Source organism: Anarrhichthys ocellatus, unplaced genomic scaffold, assembly GCF_004355925.1.
Source record: "Anarrhichthys ocellatus isolate YVR2014 unplaced genomic scaffold, GSC_Weel_1.0 scaffold33, whole genome shotgun sequence".
Lineage (NCBI taxonomy): Eukaryota > Metazoa > Chordata > Actinopteri > Perciformes > Anarhichadidae > Anarrhichthys > Anarrhichthys ocellatus.
In genome coordinates, this window is record NW_022280063.1 from 361,178 (window position 1) to 380,436 (window position 19,259).

At 42.3% G+C, this 19,259-nt stretch overlaps 3 protein-coding genes across 4 annotated transcripts; 1 reads left to right on the forward strand and 2 right to left on the reverse strand.

Annotated features, from left to right (window-relative positions):
- Positions 1 to 1,210: 1,210 nt before the first annotated feature.
- LOC116393382 (serine/threonine-protein kinase 38-like) lies at positions 1,211 to 10,960 on the reverse strand. Its single transcript, XM_031865675.1, has 14 exons — positions 10,556 to 10,960; positions 7,409 to 7,548; positions 7,025 to 7,076; positions 6,787 to 6,909; positions 6,567 to 6,650; positions 6,352 to 6,475; positions 6,057 to 6,211; positions 5,860 to 5,962; positions 5,675 to 5,736; positions 5,348 to 5,465; positions 4,427 to 4,550; positions 4,235 to 4,330; positions 3,416 to 3,507; positions 1,211 to 3,175 (listed from the first exon to the last, which is right to left on the reverse strand). Exons 2-14 carry the CDS (start codon positions 7,534 to 7,536, stop codon positions 3,051 to 3,053), a joined length of 1,386 nt encoding a protein of 461 aa, XP_031721535.1. The 5' UTR covers positions 7,537 to 7,548; positions 10,556 to 10,960; the 3' UTR covers positions 1,211 to 3,050.
- Positions 10,961 to 12,496: 1,536 nt separating this feature from the next.
- Positions 12,497 to 15,688, reverse strand: med21 (mediator complex subunit 21). Of its 2 annotated transcripts, none has more exons than XM_031865677.1 (4): positions 15,645 to 15,688; positions 15,147 to 15,261; positions 14,823 to 14,923; positions 12,497 to 13,134 (listed from the first exon to the last, which is right to left on the reverse strand). In XM_031865677.1, the coding sequence occupies exons 1-4, from the start codon at positions 15,684 to 15,686 to the stop codon at positions 12,955 to 12,957; spliced, it is 438 nt and encodes a 145-aa protein (XP_031721537.1). In that variant the 5' UTR covers positions 15,687 to 15,688; the 3' UTR covers positions 12,497 to 12,954. The 2 variants fall into 2 exon arrangements, with proteins under 2 accessions (XP_031721537.1, XP_031721538.1); XM_031865678.1 differs by lacking the exon at positions 15,645 to 15,688 and adding an exon at positions 15,350 to 15,632.
- Positions 15,689 to 15,755: 67 nt separating this feature from the next.
- On the forward strand, positions 15,756 to 18,777 carry fgfr1op2 (FGFR1 oncogene partner 2). Its single transcript, XM_031865676.1, has 6 exons — positions 15,756 to 16,058; positions 16,981 to 17,117; positions 17,289 to 17,406; positions 17,599 to 17,741; positions 17,899 to 18,012; positions 18,314 to 18,777. Exons 1-6 carry the CDS (start codon positions 16,034 to 16,036, stop codon positions 18,449 to 18,451), a joined length of 675 nt encoding a protein of 224 aa, XP_031721536.1. The 5' UTR covers positions 15,756 to 16,033; the 3' UTR covers positions 18,452 to 18,777.
- Positions 18,778 to 19,259: the final 482 nt, after the last annotated feature.

Below are 19,259 nucleotides of genomic sequence, written 5' to 3' on the forward strand. Positions count from 1 at the left end.
CACACACACACACACACACACACACACACACACACACACACACACACTAAGTGTTTGGCTGTGAAACCGGACGCTATGAGCACAGCGGTTTGGCCTCTCCCAGGGCGGTTCTTGTTCCAGTGATTAGACACAACCGGGGAATCAGCAGCTGCAGCAATCAGCAAAACACCCATCATGCATCTGTCGCACTCCAGTAGGACCACATATTCCAGACTAGTCGTAGCTTTGATTTGTATTTGCGTCAGAATGACACATTTGGATTTTTATTGTGTGTGTGGTACTGGCTTATTATGTTTGTCTATCTGATGCAATGCGATGTGTTTCTGTTTGCATTTAAAGGGACACTCCACGCTTTTTTTCACATCAAAGTCAGTTCACTCAATTACATTTGACCATTCTTTTTAAAACGTCTCTGGCTTCAACGAGGTGCAACACTAAATCACCGGAGTGCGTCTTTATATCCGATATGAACATCATCCAATTTAAATGCACTCAATACTAGGACAAAATCTCATCCATCAACAAACATGAAAAATAATAAATAATGCAGAAATAACCCTAATTTGTAGATCGCTTTTGTTGTTTGCAAACAAACAAACAAACAATGCAAGTCCTCATGGAGCTTTCTTGGCTAATTGTAACAGGACTACCTGGTTAAACAGATACAATATAAGGAGAGACAGTACAGGTGTATTACATTTATACACACCGCTCTAATTTATTTAACGGCAAGACCACTTCCCCCATTTCCTCAGAAACAGCATCACAACCTGTTTAATCTGGGAGTCCTGTGATGGCTACAGCTGAACTTAGTCCAATATGGTAAAGTCCTCAGTACACACTTCTAGCTTTACTTGCATTTTGACACACTGAACAGATGTGCTAACTGAGAAACATCTGCCTCTGCTCACTCACTTCCCCAACAAGCGTAGAAATGGAAAATGGCGAATTATTCCGTAGCCGAGTTTAGCTCTCGTGCAACGGTGTTTTATTCAAAAGGTAGTTTAACGTTAAGTGCAGTAAGCGACAGCTACATCTGAATGTGCGTTCAGACCGACGGCGTGTGATGATCAGAGTTCTTTGGTTACTGTTTTTAGCGCGTCACAACTCTGAGCAGAGGTGGTGGTTAAGTGGCTCGTTTTGTTGAGTAAAACAGGCCTGACGTTAGCTTTTTAGGGGGAAGGGGGTGAAAAATAACATTAAATACATCTAGAACCTAACATACATGTGTCTAACATATCCACAATCTTAATCTAGTCTTATTTTATTTCTAGTTTAGCTTAATCTTCAACAAACACACTTTGTTCATTGTGTTTGCCTGGAGCATCGTTTTTATGAGCCCCTTGTTTAATTATCTAACCTGTGTTACCTTCGTTTCATCGCTCTGTCATCACTCTGCAGACACACGCAATAGAAGCGACACATCAGAGCTCTCTTTTTGCTGTCTTAGCATCACTTTTCCCTCCTTCAAACAGCTTTAACATTTCTAAAAGTAATTGACACCCTATGATTAATCTCCGATAACATCGCTAACACATCTGGTTAAATATTCATCTGCTATTTTAAAAAGGCACTTTGCATGTTTTGTCCATCTAAGAAGGAACAGATCGGCCCTCTGGCTCATTAGAAATAAGATCAGGGGAAATAACTACTGCAGCAAACGAACACAACTGGCTCTGAAGGCAAGTGAGCCACTCTGGATGCACGTGAATGGCCGACGCTCCGCTAACGGAGACCAAGCACGGGGCAAACTGCTTTCACACGTTTCCTGGCAACAGGTCTTGCCTCCGCTAGAAAAGCGTCAGAGTTGTCCTAAAGAGCCGACACAGAGTCGCACCGTGGCGGTTAAAGGACGGTTCCAGCGTAATTTGAGTTTTATTTCCTCTCCCTTTAATGTTGATTGTTACTGAAAACAGCGAGACACGTCCAAGTCAATCTCCCCCGTCACAGGCCAAAATAATTATACTACTGTTACAATAAAAACATTTACACTTTAAAATAATTCCCAGCCTGTTTTTTCTATAAATAGATTGTCACATTTGAGCTAAAAGCTAACATTAGCATACTAACGTCCACAGACACTGCTAACATGTTCACCAGGTTTCCCATGTTCGCCATCTTAGTTTAGCGCGCTAGCATCGTTTGCTCGTTAGCACTAGTACGGCTGGTGCTGATGGGAAAGTCAGTAGTTAGCTTTAGAGATATATAAAAAATAATGTAAAAATAAAATATGGGACAAACTACTTTTGACCTGATGACGGCACTAGAGGAAAAGTTAAGAGATCACAGAAGTTATGACACTTCATCCAATAGTAACAGCTACACCGCTAGCAGGGCTAACAAGCCTGTAAAACTAAGGCCTATAAAAACAATGTAGTCAACATTCCTATTTGTCCCAGAATAATTTGATGCTAACTGACCTATTGGGGTCCACTAGCATTTTGCTAACTACCACCACCACAAATGGATGCTACCTTCGTTAGTGGGAGTAAGTCCTAAATACAAAGCAGAGAGTGAGCCAAACCCCTTGAAATCATGCTGGAACTTTCCTTTAAAATCCAGTATCTGGGTAGAACAGTACGGGCGAGAACAAGTGAGAGGTGTACCTGTTCTTACTAACTTATCATTCCGACTACAGCGAATAGAGCTCGTCTTGAGTATTAGAAATGGCGCTTGCATCAGAGCTAATTGAGCCGCCTGAGTAGAAACTATCGCAGCTAATCATCGGTCCCACTGTCGCTCTCTGGGCAGTGAAGCACCCTCTCCGGACTGTACATGCAGATATGCTGATTTAGTGTCCTAGTTAGTGAGCTGGCCTGAGAGCTGTGGTAAAGACGGCACGAGTATACGATATAAACAACCGAGGTAATGCGGTAACGCTCCTTCATTTCAGAGCTCGTGGCGTTCTTGCGGCGGCTGAGCAGACCTAAATGACTTATAATGAGGGTTAAATTTATACCGAGAGGCCCGACGGCGCAGCCTTTCAGCACCAGCGGGGCTCGGTGGCCCGACCCTGTGTCCGTAAACGTCTGTCTGTCCGTCTCCCCGTGTCAGGCCTTCCCTGGCTTCATGTATGTGGGGATGGTGCCTCGCTGAGTCAGACCCTCAAAGCGTTTGTACGTGTAGTTGAGGAACACCCAATCCTTCGATTTGAAGTCCGGCTCTGTCGCGTTGGCTGTTGAGGAACACAGAACAAGAGGTGGCGTTATTATTTTGCCACTTGAAGGGCACTGCATCATGCAACCGAAAAGGCCCCTTTAGAGCCGTTATAGTATAAAGAGAATAATCGTTGTTTAGAATCCGTTTCATTCATCTGTCATGACTCATCTATAATCATGCTCTGTCTGAATCAAAACCCCGGGCTAATGTTTCCTGGTTTTCCTGCTTTGCTAGCGGAGGATTCCACGGGACAAACCTGGCTGAAGGATGTCCGACTCGGGGAAGTCGTCAAAGTTTGAGGTGTCGTCGATGCTCTTGATTTCGATGGAGATGGCTGCAGGACGCTCCCTGTGGAGGCAAGACGGGGAGAATCGTGGATGGCCACAGAAATAAGGAATGTTAAACGCCGTTTGTCGTGTGTAGAGGTGCAACGCTGTCCACAGTACTGAAACTGAGTGGAGGAGATCGATACAGACACAACAGTTTCTCAGCCTGTTTGCTTTTCATGGTTGTAAATAAAATGTAAAATTTGGCCCGACAGAAATTCCATTTTACCCGTTATAGCAATTCGCAGACAGAAGGGTAACAACATTTTTATTAATAGTAATATTATGTAAAAAAAATACATCCTGTCCAGATATTAAAAAAACATGGATGAATCTATGGTAGAATTAGTTTCATAAGAACACATTAGCTAGCTTTATCTCTCTTAGCATTTCTAGCTGTTATTGCTAAATGTATATTTTGGTTGTCCTGTGTAATTATTCCAGGTCTTTGGATATCTTGCAACTAAAAAGGTGATAATGCCGTCTGTGTATATTCAAATAAATAAAATGTTTAATAAAAAAAATACAGTAGAATTAATAGGCTGATATCTAAACCACCTAAGATCTACATCATGATTTATTCAGAGAAAGAGAGCAAGTCCGTGTAAAATCAGACATTCAGCACCCCCATACAGCCCGATGATGGTTTTACCTATTTAGACCGCCTTCTTGGCTTTTGAAGTAAAAGTGACTCAGCGGTTATTCAGACATGTTACATTGCCACCACATTTATGTCAGTGTTCATGTACCTGATGTGCTCCCAGTCCACCGACTCAAAAAACTGATGACTCTTGATCTCCTCCACGCTCACAGCTCCAACCCTGTTCTCGGAATCAGTGCAATACCTGGAACACACAAACAGCAAACAGTCATACAGTAGTTGGACAATCATTCACTGTCCACACCAACATGTTCAGCACGCGGCCGTCACATGAACATACTTTAATATCAAGTCTTTGGCCCTCTCTGAGATGGGGACTTCGGGGGGGAAGACGAGGGTTTCCTTCCAGTTCATCACCTTCCTGTACGTCTCCTGTGGTGTCTCAGAGCAGAACGGCGGGTAACCTGAACACAGCCAACAAGCATTACAAACGTACGGCAGTACAACCTAAAGAAGTCCACTGACAGCAGCCGGTTAGGTCATGTGTCAATCATACATGCAACATGGCAAGTGATCTACTGTAATTGTTCCTGTGTACAGCAAATATTAAGGCATAGTTCGGATGTTTTGAAGTGGGGCTGTATGATGTACGGATCCATAATCAGCATATTACCTACAATATATGGCAGTAGACAGGAGTACCAGTAGAGCGACATACTGCTGTGTACGCGGGCAGCAGCAAAACGGTTTACACAAACAAAATAATCAATATCAGTTTACATGTACGCTAAATTTAGAATATTCTCCCTGCTTTACCGTGACGTCAGACAGCCCTTTCAGACGTAGAGACTGAAGCAATTCTATCCATTCATGCCCTCTTCAAAGCCACCAGACTCCTTCTGCTGGTCTACCGCTGCCTAACTAACTAACACTAACTAACTAACTGATCAAGGCATCGGTAGACCAGCAACTTCTGTGTTCTGCCATGTAAAACTACATGCAGTATGTTGTGGCTTTGAAGAGAGCAGAGAAAATATTGTAAATATAGCTTACTCTTATTTTTATAGATGGCAAAACAGGTTTTGATGCTGGCCGCACCCACAGCAGTACATAGCTTTGCTCCTGTCTGTTTCTCTAAAATCCATCTACTGTAGTAGTACACAGACTATGGAGAAGTACCTCGATCAACCCCACTTCCCACTTCCATTTTCCAGATTTATTTCCTTCACCTCTGTGTCTGTGTTACACACAGACTGCTTACCGATGAGCATTTCGTACATGATGACACCCAGAGACCAATAGTCACACAGCTTGTTGTATCCCGTCTGCATGAAGACTTCAGGAGCAATGTAGTCCGGCGTTCCCACAGTAGAATACGCCTGAAAGTCACAGAAAGACAGAAGGTGAGGGCTCTGGGTTGGAATATATTTATTAGAAAAAAAGAAATCAACCAGTAAAACTAAGTAGTCCAACATGTTCCTGTCAGGTTGATTATTTACATTAAGTTAACCAGGATTTAGAGGCTGCTGTGTCAATATTTGCAGAAAAACTTCTTCTTCTTACACTTCTATTTAGTAAAAGGGCTTACCAGCTGTCTCCGGTTCTTCTTCCAGGTTTCTGCTTTCCTCTTTGAATTCATATTTTGAAAGGCTGCGAGAGGTGGGAGAGTACAGCGAGTGACCACGTCAACAGTTACAGTATATGTTACCACTTATTATAGCGCACATTGATATGCATCTATTTTCATCAATGCTTTATTTCTAGTGAACTCACAGAAATCACTGGGCGGGTTGTGCGTCAGGTTCCTGTAGAATTCTGTGCGATGAGCCTTCTTCAGTCCCGTACACAGGCCAAAATCAGACAGCTTCACGTGTCCCTGTGAGCAAACGAACATTTAATAAGTCTGCACGCGCACCACGCTGTGCGCGTTTACCGACAGTCAGTGAGGCGTGTCTGTCGTCGTGTCTCACCCTGGAGTCCAGCAGCAGGTTGTCTGGTTTGATGTCTCTGTGGATGAAGCCCAGCTGGTGAATGGAGTCGATGGCCAGGACCGTCTCCGCGATGTAGAACTGGGTGGCCTCTTCGGACAGAGTGTCCTTCTTCATCAGCAGGGTCATCATGTCGCCTATCAACAAGGGCAGAGGTCGGCACAACATGTTTGTCTGTCCGATTCATCCTGTGTCCAGTTCAGTGAATCTCGGTTTTAACACTCGACATACTAAATGCCCTCAAATGCTAGGGTCAAACAAACGGATCGGTGCAAACCTCCAGGCAGGAACTCCATGATGAGGTAGAGGTTCCTCTTGTCCTGGAAGCTGTAGTACATCTTGACAACCCAGGCGCCGTCCGCCTCCACCAGAATATCCCTCTCCGCCCGGATATGGGCGACCTGCAGGGAAACAGAAGACAGCGTGAGACGCCTACGGTACAAGAGCCTGAATGCAGCAGCAGCTTCAACATTGTTGATCCGTGGTGCCGACCTGTTCCTTCTCCAGCATGTCGGCCTTTCTCAAAATCTTCATGGCATAAATGTGCCCCGTGTCTTTCTTCTGCACCAAACGGACCTGAAGGAGACGACATCACAGTTGAGTTCATAAGGAAAGCAAATGGGATTAGCTGTGATAAAAAAAAAAAACATGGTGTCGTTTGATTTCTAATAAAGATTTACAAGAGCTTTGGCACGCTTTTCTTCCACCGTACCTCTCCAAAAGCCCCCCGCCCGATAACTTTAAGGGACTCAAAGTCATCCAAGCCAAGTCGCGTCCGCTTCAGTCGCAAGAACTCGGTCTCCTTACGGGCGTGCTGCGAGCGGCGCATTACTTTCTGCAAAACACGGACAGATAGACAGGGAGTCAACTGAGGAAGTCGAAGAGAAAGATTAAAAAAATGAAAGAAAATCTTTTGTGGTACGCAAACAAGACGACAGAGCGCACCGTACCTCCTCATCCGGCAAACCCTCCTCGTCCATGGCCTTCTCCAGCTTCTTCTGCCTGTGAATAATACAGCGTATTACACACAACGCAAATCTGAACGAGGAATCACCGTACGTCTAGTTGCTTTACAATACGTGCGACAAGGACAGATTCTATTACTTCAAACAGATCTTGAGAATGTCTTTGACAGCACAGCAAACAAAAACTAGAATTACAGCCTCGCTGTCGTGTTGCAGTTTACATCCATGTCTGTCCAAAATGTCGCCACTTCATCATTTTATCCTATCAGACATTTGCGTGAAATTGTGATAATTAGCGTATGAATTCTTGAGTTACGGCCAAAATAGTGTCTGTGTGTGAGGTCACGGTGACCATCTTCCTCTTCTCACCTCATCTCGCGCTCCTCGTGCTGGGTGAGCAACGTGCTGTAGAAGTTCTCCAGCGTCAGCTTGGCCACGGTCACCCTCTCTCGGGTGTGGTTGCTCATGGGAAGGGTGGCTTCAGTCCCTCCCGTCATGGCCACACTATCCTGCAAGACGAAAGAAAATCAATTCAGTCCTCCATGGAGTATCTGTCAGAGAGGAGTTTTACCTTGAGGACCAACACACAGAGCTACGTGGCGTCTAATAAGTTAACCCTGTGTTTCTGTCCTCTACAGTATCGGATGTAGGGCTGCATGATGTATCATTTCAGCACTGCGATGTCACATCACAGGACGTGCAAGTGAGCATATGAACTCAAGCGCGTAATGCTTTTGCAACTTTCTTTTTGCTGCTTGATACAAAAAGGAAAACTGTCGCGGATGTTATTTCCCATGACTAATCTACAAGAGAAGTCGGTCGGATATTAACTTGCGTGTGTCAAGCTCCAAAAACGCTGAATCCTACACTTCCCATAATGCAATTTCATAGCGTCTTTCACTCCTATGTCATTCAAAGATAATATAAGAGTGCCGTCCAGAAACATTACTACAACTGTTTTCTCAGGCTGAGCAGTACGTTTACGTCTGATGGATTAACTGATCTTAATGTGTGAAATCAGTTGAGTTCCCCTTTAAATATAATATTAACGCAGTCCTTTAGACTTTCAGATTGAAAATATTATCAAATGCTACAAGGTAACCGAGTGCTATCCATTTATCCATTTCAATGAGAACAGCTCTGGAGCAGATCCCTGGCAGGAGTCGGGTCCCTGGTACTAAAATATTCTTGTGACCCCCAGAGTGGGGACAGGGAATCATGCGCTGGCTGACTCGCGGTCTGCATTCCAGGAACTAATCAGTGAACCCTCCACTGATCTTTCTCAGTACACATTCCTTTGCAACGTTACAGCTCTCTGATATCAAAATGACAAAGAACGATTGTAGAACAAAAGTCACCTGAGGAGGCCGGTCATTCTTTCTCGTTCACATGAGAACAGCATTTAAGTTCGTATTCATGTGAACGATGGGAACTACTTTCTCGAGAAGGGCACATATTGACATCTTCCCAGACCTCGTGTGGGTGGAATTAAAAACCCCAGAGAGCAGACGAAAGAAGAAGCAAGAGGTTGTTGGAAGAACTAAGCATTAATGATGACGTAAAAGAAATAAAAGTAAGCAGATAGAGGGGAAGTTAAATCTTCTAAATATCAACATGAGCAGATTCGTCAAAAGATTTCAGCAGAACGCCATCAGACAGACTTGATGAGCTCAGGCAGAGATAAAACAGCCCTGCAGCTCAAAGACAGGACCAATGTTTCATCTGGTCTCCGGTCCTTTTCCCCGTCCTGGCCGCGACAACAAGATGCTTCCTGACTTCTGAGAAAACTCTCTGAATCACTGCTGCCTGGGTTGGGAGGTTTTTGTTGGGAGACACTGGTGAACAAAGCTGTTGTAGAGTTACTGAGGCCGGCGCAGATGAGCTGAACATTCCTAGGAAGCTCAGCGTAAAAGGGAGACTGGTAATCACCGATAGAATGACAATCTTCATCAAACACAAAGCGGCACAAGCAGGCTAATCGCAGCTCTTGTGGTCTCACTCAAGTAGCCGCTATGAGAGGTCACATTTCTGAGAAGGATTGATGGTATTTTCGGTCAACGAGAATGGTAGAAAATTTGACAGATGGCATTGTTGACAGCTGTAGTAAATTCATACACTTTTCAGCACTCTAGCTTTTTGGATTTGAGAGAAAGTTGTTCATGTTTACTGATATTTTTGGGATTATTTAGACCATAGGAATGACATATATGAATATTAAAAATGGGAGTAGCTCCCCTTTAATGTTCACACCTAATGGCTTGGATGTGTTCTGTGCTCGTTTCCCCAGCTAGGTGGAAAACGCCGGGCTGTTAGCTCAGTCTGAAGGGATTCAGTTTGGCCTGAAGTCCTCCAGATCCACCCACGAGCTAAACACACAAGGCTACACAAGGAAGGCACTATAACAGCAAGCTAAAGCATGCAGCCTGAAACAGGGGACAGGATCTGTTGGGCCAAAACTATAATCTACAAATAAAAGTAAAAGATTTTGTCACAATGAATAAAAAACGGTTTTACAGCTCGGATGTGTGTGTGTATTTCCATACATCTGGAAATACACACACACACACACACACACACACACACACACACACACACACACACACACACACACACACACTCCACCCTACAAGTACTGTAAGTGACTGGACAGGAAGCTCTTTCCGTCCTGAATGAAAAGACTCAGTCATAACGCCAGAGACAGGGAGAAAGGAATGGGATGCTCGCGCACACACGCACGCACACACACACACACACGCACACACACACACACACACACAGTCCCAAATGTTCTGTTTCTCAAGCTTAACGGCCATTTTTGTTTTTCAAAGTCATCTTAACATTGTTTTAATGGTAACTTAATGGTATCAATTATTCAGTATTATCCCAAACATTGTGCAGTATTATTTTACACATAATAAGGAAATATGTTCGTTATTCATATCCTTATTCGCAGAATTTGTTTTTCCAGTAGCAGTATACACTTCGGAATATGCTTCAGAATTGGAAAGAAACGCCAAAAAAAGATTTCAAATATATTGACAGGTGTGTTTTGTCAATGTTATTTCAAAGCTAAAGTGGGCAAAATAAGTGTCAATGATTGACTTCTTTTTTTGTACGTTTAATGAGTGTCGTAACTGTAATGCTTTCAATTAAATGTGCTGAATTAAACGTCATTCGTCCACCTGCGGAGATGGCGCGTTTACCTGCACGAGCTACGGACACACATTAACGGTCTTACAACTCACCTCAATTTAAACTTGTTGTGCCCCCCTGTCACTACCTCTATCTGCCACCACTGCTGCCTGGCACATGATGGCTGACACTATTTAATACTCTTTATTTTGTAATACTAATACGTTTTAATAATATCAGGTTACTTCATACAGACCGTTTGTGGTTGAGTTGTGTTAGCTAGCTAGCGTCTGCTATATTCCCTTTACTCTGTCTGGCAGGTTCCATGAAAAATACGACAGCATTCAAATAAAGAGCCTTCTGTGGGAAATATATTTCACTTACCTCCGTGTCCTGCTCCAGAGTCAATTATTGGCTTGCCGCCACCCCACGATATAAGAGAAATATACTGTGTCTTTTCTGCCTGATATTGAGGCAGTGGTCGGCTCGAGGATCCAGAGATTGGCCACCCTTCAGAGGAACTTATCAAGCTGCACAGTAAACATCGCCGATATCAACGCCAAATAATAACAAATGTGCGCTGACGTTGACAGCAAGCTAACCTGAAATCATTTTAAATTATTTTGCTTTTTCCATTTGTGCTCCCTGACCTCGAATTTCAGCTCTTCAACCGCCTTTATTGCTAAAAAATATATATGAAATAAGGAGCGGGGCTTCCTGGGACCGTGGGACTCATCTGACGCTCCGGCAACGTAACGGCGTCGCATTTGATTGACGTTGGCAAGAACCAATCAGCGATGAAGAAAGGAACCTGTGGTTTCTGCTGGCCAATCATATATGCAAAATGCATAAGAATGACATGCGTGTCAGCCAATGAGAAGATATAAACCACCCCGCGAGGGTTGCGTTCCAGGACGCAGGTTCATTTGGCTAGCAAGCATCTGCAGCTATGAAAGGCTTGTCTGTGGCTACAGTAGTTGTAAGCGTTGTTACATAATTGTATTGGTTATGCTGGGTGCAAACCATTAAAAAGAACTAATATTATTATGATGCTATTTTAGAATCATGTGATACAAATAACACTGTGAATTAATTAGTTTCTTCACACATAAATAGCAAATGGCATGTGAACCACAAGAGGCTATCTAAGGTCAATAAGAGGTCACATTGTGATCGAGACTACACATTGCTGCTTTTTCATTGCAATAGTTTAAAACAAACGCAAAGGAATGATTAACAATCAAATTTCACTATACAAATACAAAACTGTAATCAGTACCCATAAACATTTCATAGGACTAATTTTGTCTCACAATAAAATCACGGTAGATATTTCTATTAAGGCAAGATCTGAGAATTTTGGTAGAACATTTCAAGATGACTGCAGCTCGTTTGGCAAAAAATGTGTAAAACACTTGTTCGCTGTTGGAACTAGACACTGTAGATTATGTTTTCACACTACAAAGTTGCAATCTAGAAATTCCATAGGAAACTGTCTTGTTTCCTCCAATCATCCCAGCAAGGGCGCTTGGAATGGAAATGTATTTGCCCTCATCTTTGATTTCCTATTAATCAATAGGACAAAGAAGAGGTGTATGCAGTAAATCAAAATAAAACTAACTACAGCAGAAAAAGAAGAAGAAAACAAAACACCAACAGGAAACTTGTGTTGACAGTTCAGGCCATGAATGTCCTTATTTGGACGGGTCGAGTGTTTTTTACTGTAAGAGTCATGATGTCAACATGCACAGATGTGGGTGTGCCCTGCTAACACGTCTGGGTGTGGTGTCCAGCAGACAAGGCTGTTTTTATATTCCTCACATCAGTGGGGCCCACTGAGCCGTGACACAGCACCTATATTTAGATTTGGGCTATAAACTCTCTGGCCCGGAGCCTGGACTCAGACCACTGAGCCACTTTTTGATTTGAGTGAAATTAAGGCCACACCCCTGTTGTGTGAACAAATAATTAGAGCTGGATTTTTAAACATTAACAGTTCAACCAAGTATCTTTTAAAACTGTCAGAGGAGACAGAATGGCTATTTTATCGAATTTAAAAAGGAATTACATCAATAAACAGTTAATTAGTTAGGCATTATTATGTATTTTCCTATTCTATGGATGAAAAAGTTATTTTTTCTTATCCTTACTTAAACGTGAGTCATTTATGATTTGTGGCAGAGAAACATCGCTTGTAAGCGCCACATTCAACAATACACATCCTTCGTGATCTGGAGATAAAAACACTTCTACATTTTTCCCCAAAACAATTGTGACACACAAAAAAAATCTGTTTTAAAGATACAAAAAGTTCTGAAGTCTCCACTGTGTCTGTTCAAGATTTATTTTAAAAAAAACAAAAAAAAAAAAAAAACTTCGGAGTAACAGTGAGCTGAGTGAGTTTAACTGTTCTGAAGAGTGCCGAGAGGCTTTTCAGTGGAGATACTCCAAAACGAGAATTTCAATCATTCCATTCAAAAATATCTACAAAAACAGACTTGATCAACATACAACATAAAAAAACATGACATGGTGACCGTTCCCACATTCAGACCAGTCTTTTGGAGACATATTTTTGTACCAGCAGTAAGGTCCTTAAGCAAAATAGTATGTACGTGAGGACACATTGCTAAGCAACCAAATTATGTTTCATCGACCGTTTTGGTCTTTACAGACATATTCTTTGAGTGTTTTGAATCTTGCAGCTGATGTCTGAGGGTAAAGAGTCAGATTGAGAATTGTCCAGGACTGCGTTATGCACACAGACACACACACACAGCGGGTCAGGATTCGGCCGGCGAGGGCTGGCTCGGTGCTCCGTTGCGCGTGCGGAGCTGAGACTGGGCGATGTCAGCCAGCGCACTCTGGATCTTCTCCAGGAGCACATCGCCGCGGTAAACCACCTCCTCCAGACGAGCTGCTGCGTCATGGTTCTCCTCCTCCAGCTGCCGCAGACTGGCCGCCTGACAAGAGGGAACATGTCGTTTACAACGATAGGGGGCGGGGCTTTCTGTCCATCAAATGACTGATGGGAGAGTGTAAATATTTTCTTTTATGCAAACATTTCATGCAAACATATTCTTGTACATTTAGGCTACTCAAGTACAGTTGAGGTACTCGTACTTCTCTTTTATATCGGATGACGTCTCGTCTACAAACACCATATTGTGTGACGTTTCATGCCACACATCACAAGTGTATACATAGATTCACTGTACAGTTATTTCCAGCACTCATGTAAGCAACTCCAATTAAGCACCTTTCTATGGCAAAACAAGACAATATGCAGAACCAACAACACCTGCACGAAGCAAGTTCAGAATACTACCGGGTACTACCGTTGTATATATTTAGAGGTATTGCATGGGTTTAGTTTAGAATTAGATTAATTTATGTTCTTAATAATGGTATTTTCTACTTCTTTGAGTCTCCTTTATATGTTAGTTTTGGATATCATGCGTGACTTGGCGACAATCTCCCACTAGGATTAACAAAGTACTCCATCTTTCTATCTTCATCGTGGGCTTATTTAGAACAAGAGGACATTGAGGATATCCATGGGAAGTGTCCTCACATGTCCTCTCATGTCAAGAGTCCAGCAGTGACGGTGTTGGTCTGTCACATTACATAGTCTGTGTATTTCAACTGTTGAAGACTAACTGGTGTGACTTTGAATCTATAGCGATAAACATCAGTGCTCCAATAGGAAGTCGTGGTCAGCTGAGTCATTCCAGATACACATCGGGTACTCACTTGTATCACTTGCATTAGTTTTAACCTGTAAGGATGATTGCTTTCATCTAATATAACCTTCTATCTTTAGGACAGGAATCAACACGGACAGAGAAGCAACTTTTCCTCTCGATTTCCTTTGTGGAGGAATTAGGAAATGAACTTAAAAAGGCTTCTCATAAAAACTCAGTGACCCTGGATAAACACATTAAATACTCTTCTGAGAAGTTGTTGCATCTGATCTGAGTCTCCTAAAATCAGGGGGTCTCAAACGGTTTTTCATTTGAGGCCCACTTCTGATATTTATTAATGTTCCGAGTACCAACTTCCCGAATAAATGAGAAAAAATAAAATGCCAAAAACAGGAAAAAAAACTGGGATGTAAATACTTGTTCTGCCACTGTCAGCTGTAATGACCTAAATACATATTCTGCTACCCTCACCCATCACCACCTGTCATAATGAATGGTGGTTGAGAATAGCCACTTTAACTGATCAAACTTTAAACTATCTACACACAAATTGTGTGTAACAATGTCATAAAAAAAAAAAAAAATATATATATATATATATATATATATATATATATATATATATATAAATAAATAAACCCATTGATTAGTGTGTATATGTCAGTAATTGAAAAATGTTCTTCCAGCAGTATATTACTAACCTCTAGGATTCTCACAATTAATAACTAGAAGTGATGCCTGAAAATTGACTGCAATCATTTGGTTATTTATTTTAAACCCATGAGCAGACATCATTTTCCGTGTCAAATTGTAGAAAGCAGCTGTACAAAGCGTTCACTTGGCTCCCTCTGCTGACTGGAAGCTAGAAACACTAGCTGGTATTCTCTAAATGTTGATCATGGAATCTGTAACCGAAATGTCTTAAAGTTAATTGTGCCTGTGCTGACCTGCAGAGCTGCCGTGGACTCCTCACTGGGCAGGGAGTCGATTAGTACATCCACATCTTTGGCTGTTCTGGCGATCAGGGCTGCAAACAGCTGGGCATATTCTGGGGAGAGATAAAATAATAGTAACAGAAATTATGCAAATAGCATTTTAAGTGTTATGGATCAACGTTGATCCCATCTGACAACATTTCTCAATTTGATAAGGTCAACAGTTGACTGGTGTATCAATGTTAACCAGAAATGGTCAAGAGGCAAGATATATATTAATAAGAAGACAAGGGAGTCAATAATGATGATAAGTTAGGGAGAAAACAAACAATTCACCTTCGGTTGGGTTCGCTGGCTGATCTTTGTTGATAGCTGTCTGGATGTTGTTGAAGGAGGCAGGAGGCGCACATTGCTGCAGGACGCCGATGGCATTACAGAACTGATCTGCGAGCTGGACACACAAAACAACACCATTTGGACCGTACTTACTTTTATGCAGGAAGCTATAATGTTATTCGTTAATACGCCTAGCAATATACCGTGTCAGTCAGCCACCCGTTAGCTTTATAGTGACATTGCATCACTTTGAGGTTCCAATGTTTTAAGACTCCAACACTGTATTAACTGTGTGTAATATAACCTGAAGCTAAACTTGTTCGTGGTAACGTACCAGGCCCCTGGTCGTTAGCTACCCAGTGATGTAGCCATGTTTACAAAGTTACTGAACATAATGGAGGCACGAGACACCACCTTCCACCTTCAAATAACATGACCAGTCCAAACAGAGTTATTCTTCTTCAGCGAAATACTCTAAATACTATAAATGTGTCCTACCGAGTTGACAGCGTCCTGGAGTTGCGTTAGCCTGTCCGCCATGTTTTCTGTAATAACAAAGTCCCGCTGTTAGTGTCGCGAGAAAAGTCCTGATGTCAAAAAACCTCGCGGGATTTTGACGGGATTTAGAAGCTTTGGTTGTCATATTATCGTTTAGGTTTAGTTGTAGCCACTTAAATCACTGCAAGACTGACTTTACAGCGTGTCGAGTGTTGAAATCAAGTTCATAGTTCATGTCTGCTGATATATCGTCGTGTTTTAAAAAGGAATAGCGCTGCATCGTCACCTCTAACCCTACTTGTTGCTCCTTGATGGGACTAATGTTAGCGTGTAGCTAACATTAGCTACTAAACATAAACAGGAAGTAACGGCGGACTAGCTAAACTCAAATGTCTTGCACTTTGAGTTCCCAAGGTACGACACTTTCTTCTTCAACTATATTTCTAAATTTAATAAGGAAGACCTGTTTTTAATGCCAGTCAACTAGTTACAACATGTTTATAATCCCAACCTGAAGTGGATTTGTATGACAGCTGAAATGTGGGTTGTACGTCGGCTAATAAGTTAGCAAAGACTTTGTGTTTGTGCTGCTGGTAAAATGTTAACGTTACTCAGTCAGTTAACTGAAGCAGAACGACTTTGCGTAGTTGCCCTGAAGTTTACCACAGCTAGGATAAATATGGCGTACATTAACTAAATGTAACACTTAGAGCAAGGCAGTGTTAGCTTGAGCGAATTAGCTGACACACATCTGACATCAGGGTTTGCGACGCGTTAAGAAACATGCTGTTTTAGTTCTTTGATGAGTCATGTCTTTTTACTTTATTCTTTATTGTACCGAACAATGAATTCTAGTTGTATTAACGTTAGTGACTCTAATCTGATCATAGTCTGAAGATTTACAAATGGGGAGCTTCAGTTTCTGTTAGTGTGACTCTTCACTTGGTCAATAAGTGACGTAATGAATAGCATGATGAGGCACAATTTATTGCCTGAGATAAAAGCCCGATTAAAATACAAAGTTCAGACTTTTAAATGCCAATAGTGAAGGCTGGGTAAGTCATATTAGATATAGATATATTTCTATGCAATCATTTTGAACCAATCAGGTATATGCATTCATTGAAACAGGAGGAAAGAGATCACATTAGCCCAGCACACACAATGATTTTATTGATTACAAAATGGGTGAGTCATTGAGCTTACCTGGTACTTATAACAATCTATAATAATCTCTTAATGGCAGCATTACCCTATTATAAAGTAAGGAATCCACTCTTTTCTGTGGTCATTAAACCTTCGTAGTTCCTCGTAATGATGAGTTTTATTTCCTCAGGCATGAACTGCACCGTAGAAAAGGTCCTGGCAGATGCCAAATCATTGGTGGAGAGGCTTCGTAACCATGACAACGCGGCTGAGATGTTAATCGAACAGACGACCTCGCTTAACAAGCGTGTGGAGGCCATGCAACAGGTATGGTATCACATTATGTTGGTGGCAATTAAATAGGAGTGTTCTTTTTATAGCCGCTTCAATGCATAATTACTAAACCTGATAACGAGTGTAAGGCAGTGACATAAATCACTGTTAATTGTAGACTGAAATCTTCCAGTTGTCTAATGGGAGGGGGTTTCTTGTTGGCAGTACCAGGAGGAGATTGACTCGTTGAACCAGGTAGCGAGACATCGTCCTCGTTCTAGTCTGGTCCTAGGAATCCAACAGGAAAACCGTCAGATCAGAGAGCTGCAGCAGGAAAACAAAGGTAGGCTTTTCATTTGTAATGTTACTCTCACTGTGGCTTGGCTGCTTTGTGGTCCGTTTCGGAGTGGACTCCCGTTTGTCACAAACACAGAGATGGCTAATCGCAGCAGGGCAACGTGAAGTTGACAGATGTTCTTGTGTAGGTTTTCTGCAGTGATGTCTCCTAAAAAGCCTGTGTTTACTCTCCCTGCAGAGCTACGGACGTCGTTGGATGAACACCAGTCTGCGTTAGAGCTCATCATGACCAAATACCGGGAGCAGATGTTCAGGCTCCTCATAGCCAGCAAGAGAGACGACCCCGCCATCGTGACACAGCTGAAGGAGCAGCACACCACGGTCAGTGAGGCCCACTTAATCCTCCTTTCAGGGCCTGCTTATTTGGGGGATTACTTGTTAAACTTTATCGTGAAAAATGTGACAGCTGATTACTAAAGACCTACTTTCCCAACTTCTACTACTTTTTATTGATATGTTTTGTTTTCCATCTCTGTAGGAAATGCAAGCACACATAGACAAGATCAATGAGATGGCCTCTGTGATGAGGAAGGCGATAGAGGTGGACGAGGGACGAATATGTGAAGACGAGGAGAGGATTAAACAGCTAGAGGTAAAAGAAAATGCCCCGATCTGTTCCACGTGTACTTCCAACAGTTGTCCAAAATAAATTGATGGTGCAGGGTAGGGACTCAAATCCAAACTTGAGAGAAAAATCCTAAGCCTATTCTTTTGAACCACGCGGCACACTTTCTTTCAAATAATGGGCTTGATGTGGAGCCACCAACGTGCAAATATTCATTGATTGACGCAGCATCAAATGAAAGATCCATGTTAGTAGTAATAGAAGTAGCAGTAGTGGTATTATTTCATCTGAATGCATGGCTGTACGTCTTCTGTTTTGTGCATCTCAGCTGGAGAACAGCGGCCTCCGAGAGCTGCTCGGAATCAGTCGCGAGGCTTTCCTGGTTCTGAAGAGAGAAGACACATCAGAGAGCACGTCGCTGTCGCCGCTGCTGACCAGCGCCGACGTCAGCTTACGAAAGAATTAAGAGAGCCCACGAGGGACCGTCCCCCACTGCTGTTGCTGCCACTATTGTGTACAGTGTCTTGCCACATACCACTTCATCTTTCGCCTGTATACTCTCCCTTCTCCTGGAGCATTTACAGCACGATTCTGCGGAGCTGCATCCTCGTCTGGTGATTCAGACTCAAGCAGTGTGAAAGATGTGTCTCATCTTTTTTGTTTGTTCGTACTTCTGTTATGTTCAATTGGTTTGCCAGCATGCATGACTCTTTGGTGACTGCAAGGTTTTAATGTATGAATGGGTAAGAGAAGGGCTTGAGTTGAAATAAATCAATAAACATGTAAATTGTCTCTGTTTTCTGTTTTCTGTGTGGTGACCTGAGCGGGAACTCGACTTCTCGCTTTCACTATATGCATTGTTGTGGCATATTTTCATCAACAGCTTAACAGCAGGAATAGAATCATCATCCAACACACAGGATCTGTTGTAACATCCAACTTCCCCTTCTGCTGCAGAACTGCAACAAGTCAGCAGAGTAATGTTGGAAAGCTTACAACATTCGTGTTTATTTCAATATCTGAAGAATATTTCTGTAAATCAAGAACAGCAGCCTTTTTTTTTTTTTTTTTTTTTTTAACTGCTTTACATTCATTTTGTGCACATAAAATTGTGCTTGTTTTTAGCATAAATTACTTTGACATAGTGATTAGCTATGGTCTGAGAATATGATATCAAAGAGCTCCCACTCCGCCACTTTTTCCCAGATCCACAAACATCCTTTTAAATGCCGTTAATAAACCCAACGCAACGTTTATGAACGGACATCAAAACA

Bases quoted from the DNA above. Each gene is read 5' to 3' on its own strand.
- med21 (XM_031865677.1), bottom strand. From the start codon at position 15,686: ATGGCGGACAGGCTAACGCAACTCCAGGACGCTGTCAACTCG. The intron at 15,262-15,644 runs GTAGGACACATT...TTGTGTGTCCAG, and splicing joins TCCAGGACGCTGTCAACTCG to CTCGCAGATCAGTTCTGTAA. The intron at 14,924-15,146 runs GTGAATTGTTTG...ATCTCTCCCCAG, and splicing joins GCCAGCGAACCCAACCGAAG to AATATGCCCAGCTGTTTGCA.
- fgfr1op2 (XM_031865676.1), top strand. From the start codon at position 16,034: ATGTCTTGCACTTTGAGTTCCCAAG. The intron at 16,059-16,980 runs GTACGACACTTT...TTATTTCCTCAG, and splicing joins TTGCACTTTGAGTTCCCAAG to GCATGAACTGCACCGTAGAA. The intron at 17,742-17,898 runs GTCAGTGAGGCC...CCATCTCTGTAG, and splicing joins TGAAGGAGCAGCACACCACG to GAAATGCAAGCACACATAGA.
- LOC116393382 (XM_031865675.1), bottom strand. From the start codon at position 7,536: ATGACGGGAGGGACTGAAGCCACCCTTCCCATGAGCAACCACACCCGA. The intron at 5,737-5,859 runs GTGAGTTCACTA...CACCTCTCGCAG, and splicing joins CAACCCGCCCAGTGATTTCT to CCTTTCAAAATATGAATTCA. The intron at 5,466-5,674 runs GTAAGCCCTTTT...TGTGACTTTCAG, and splicing joins AGAAGAACCGGAGACAGCTG to GCGTATTCTACTGTGGGAAC.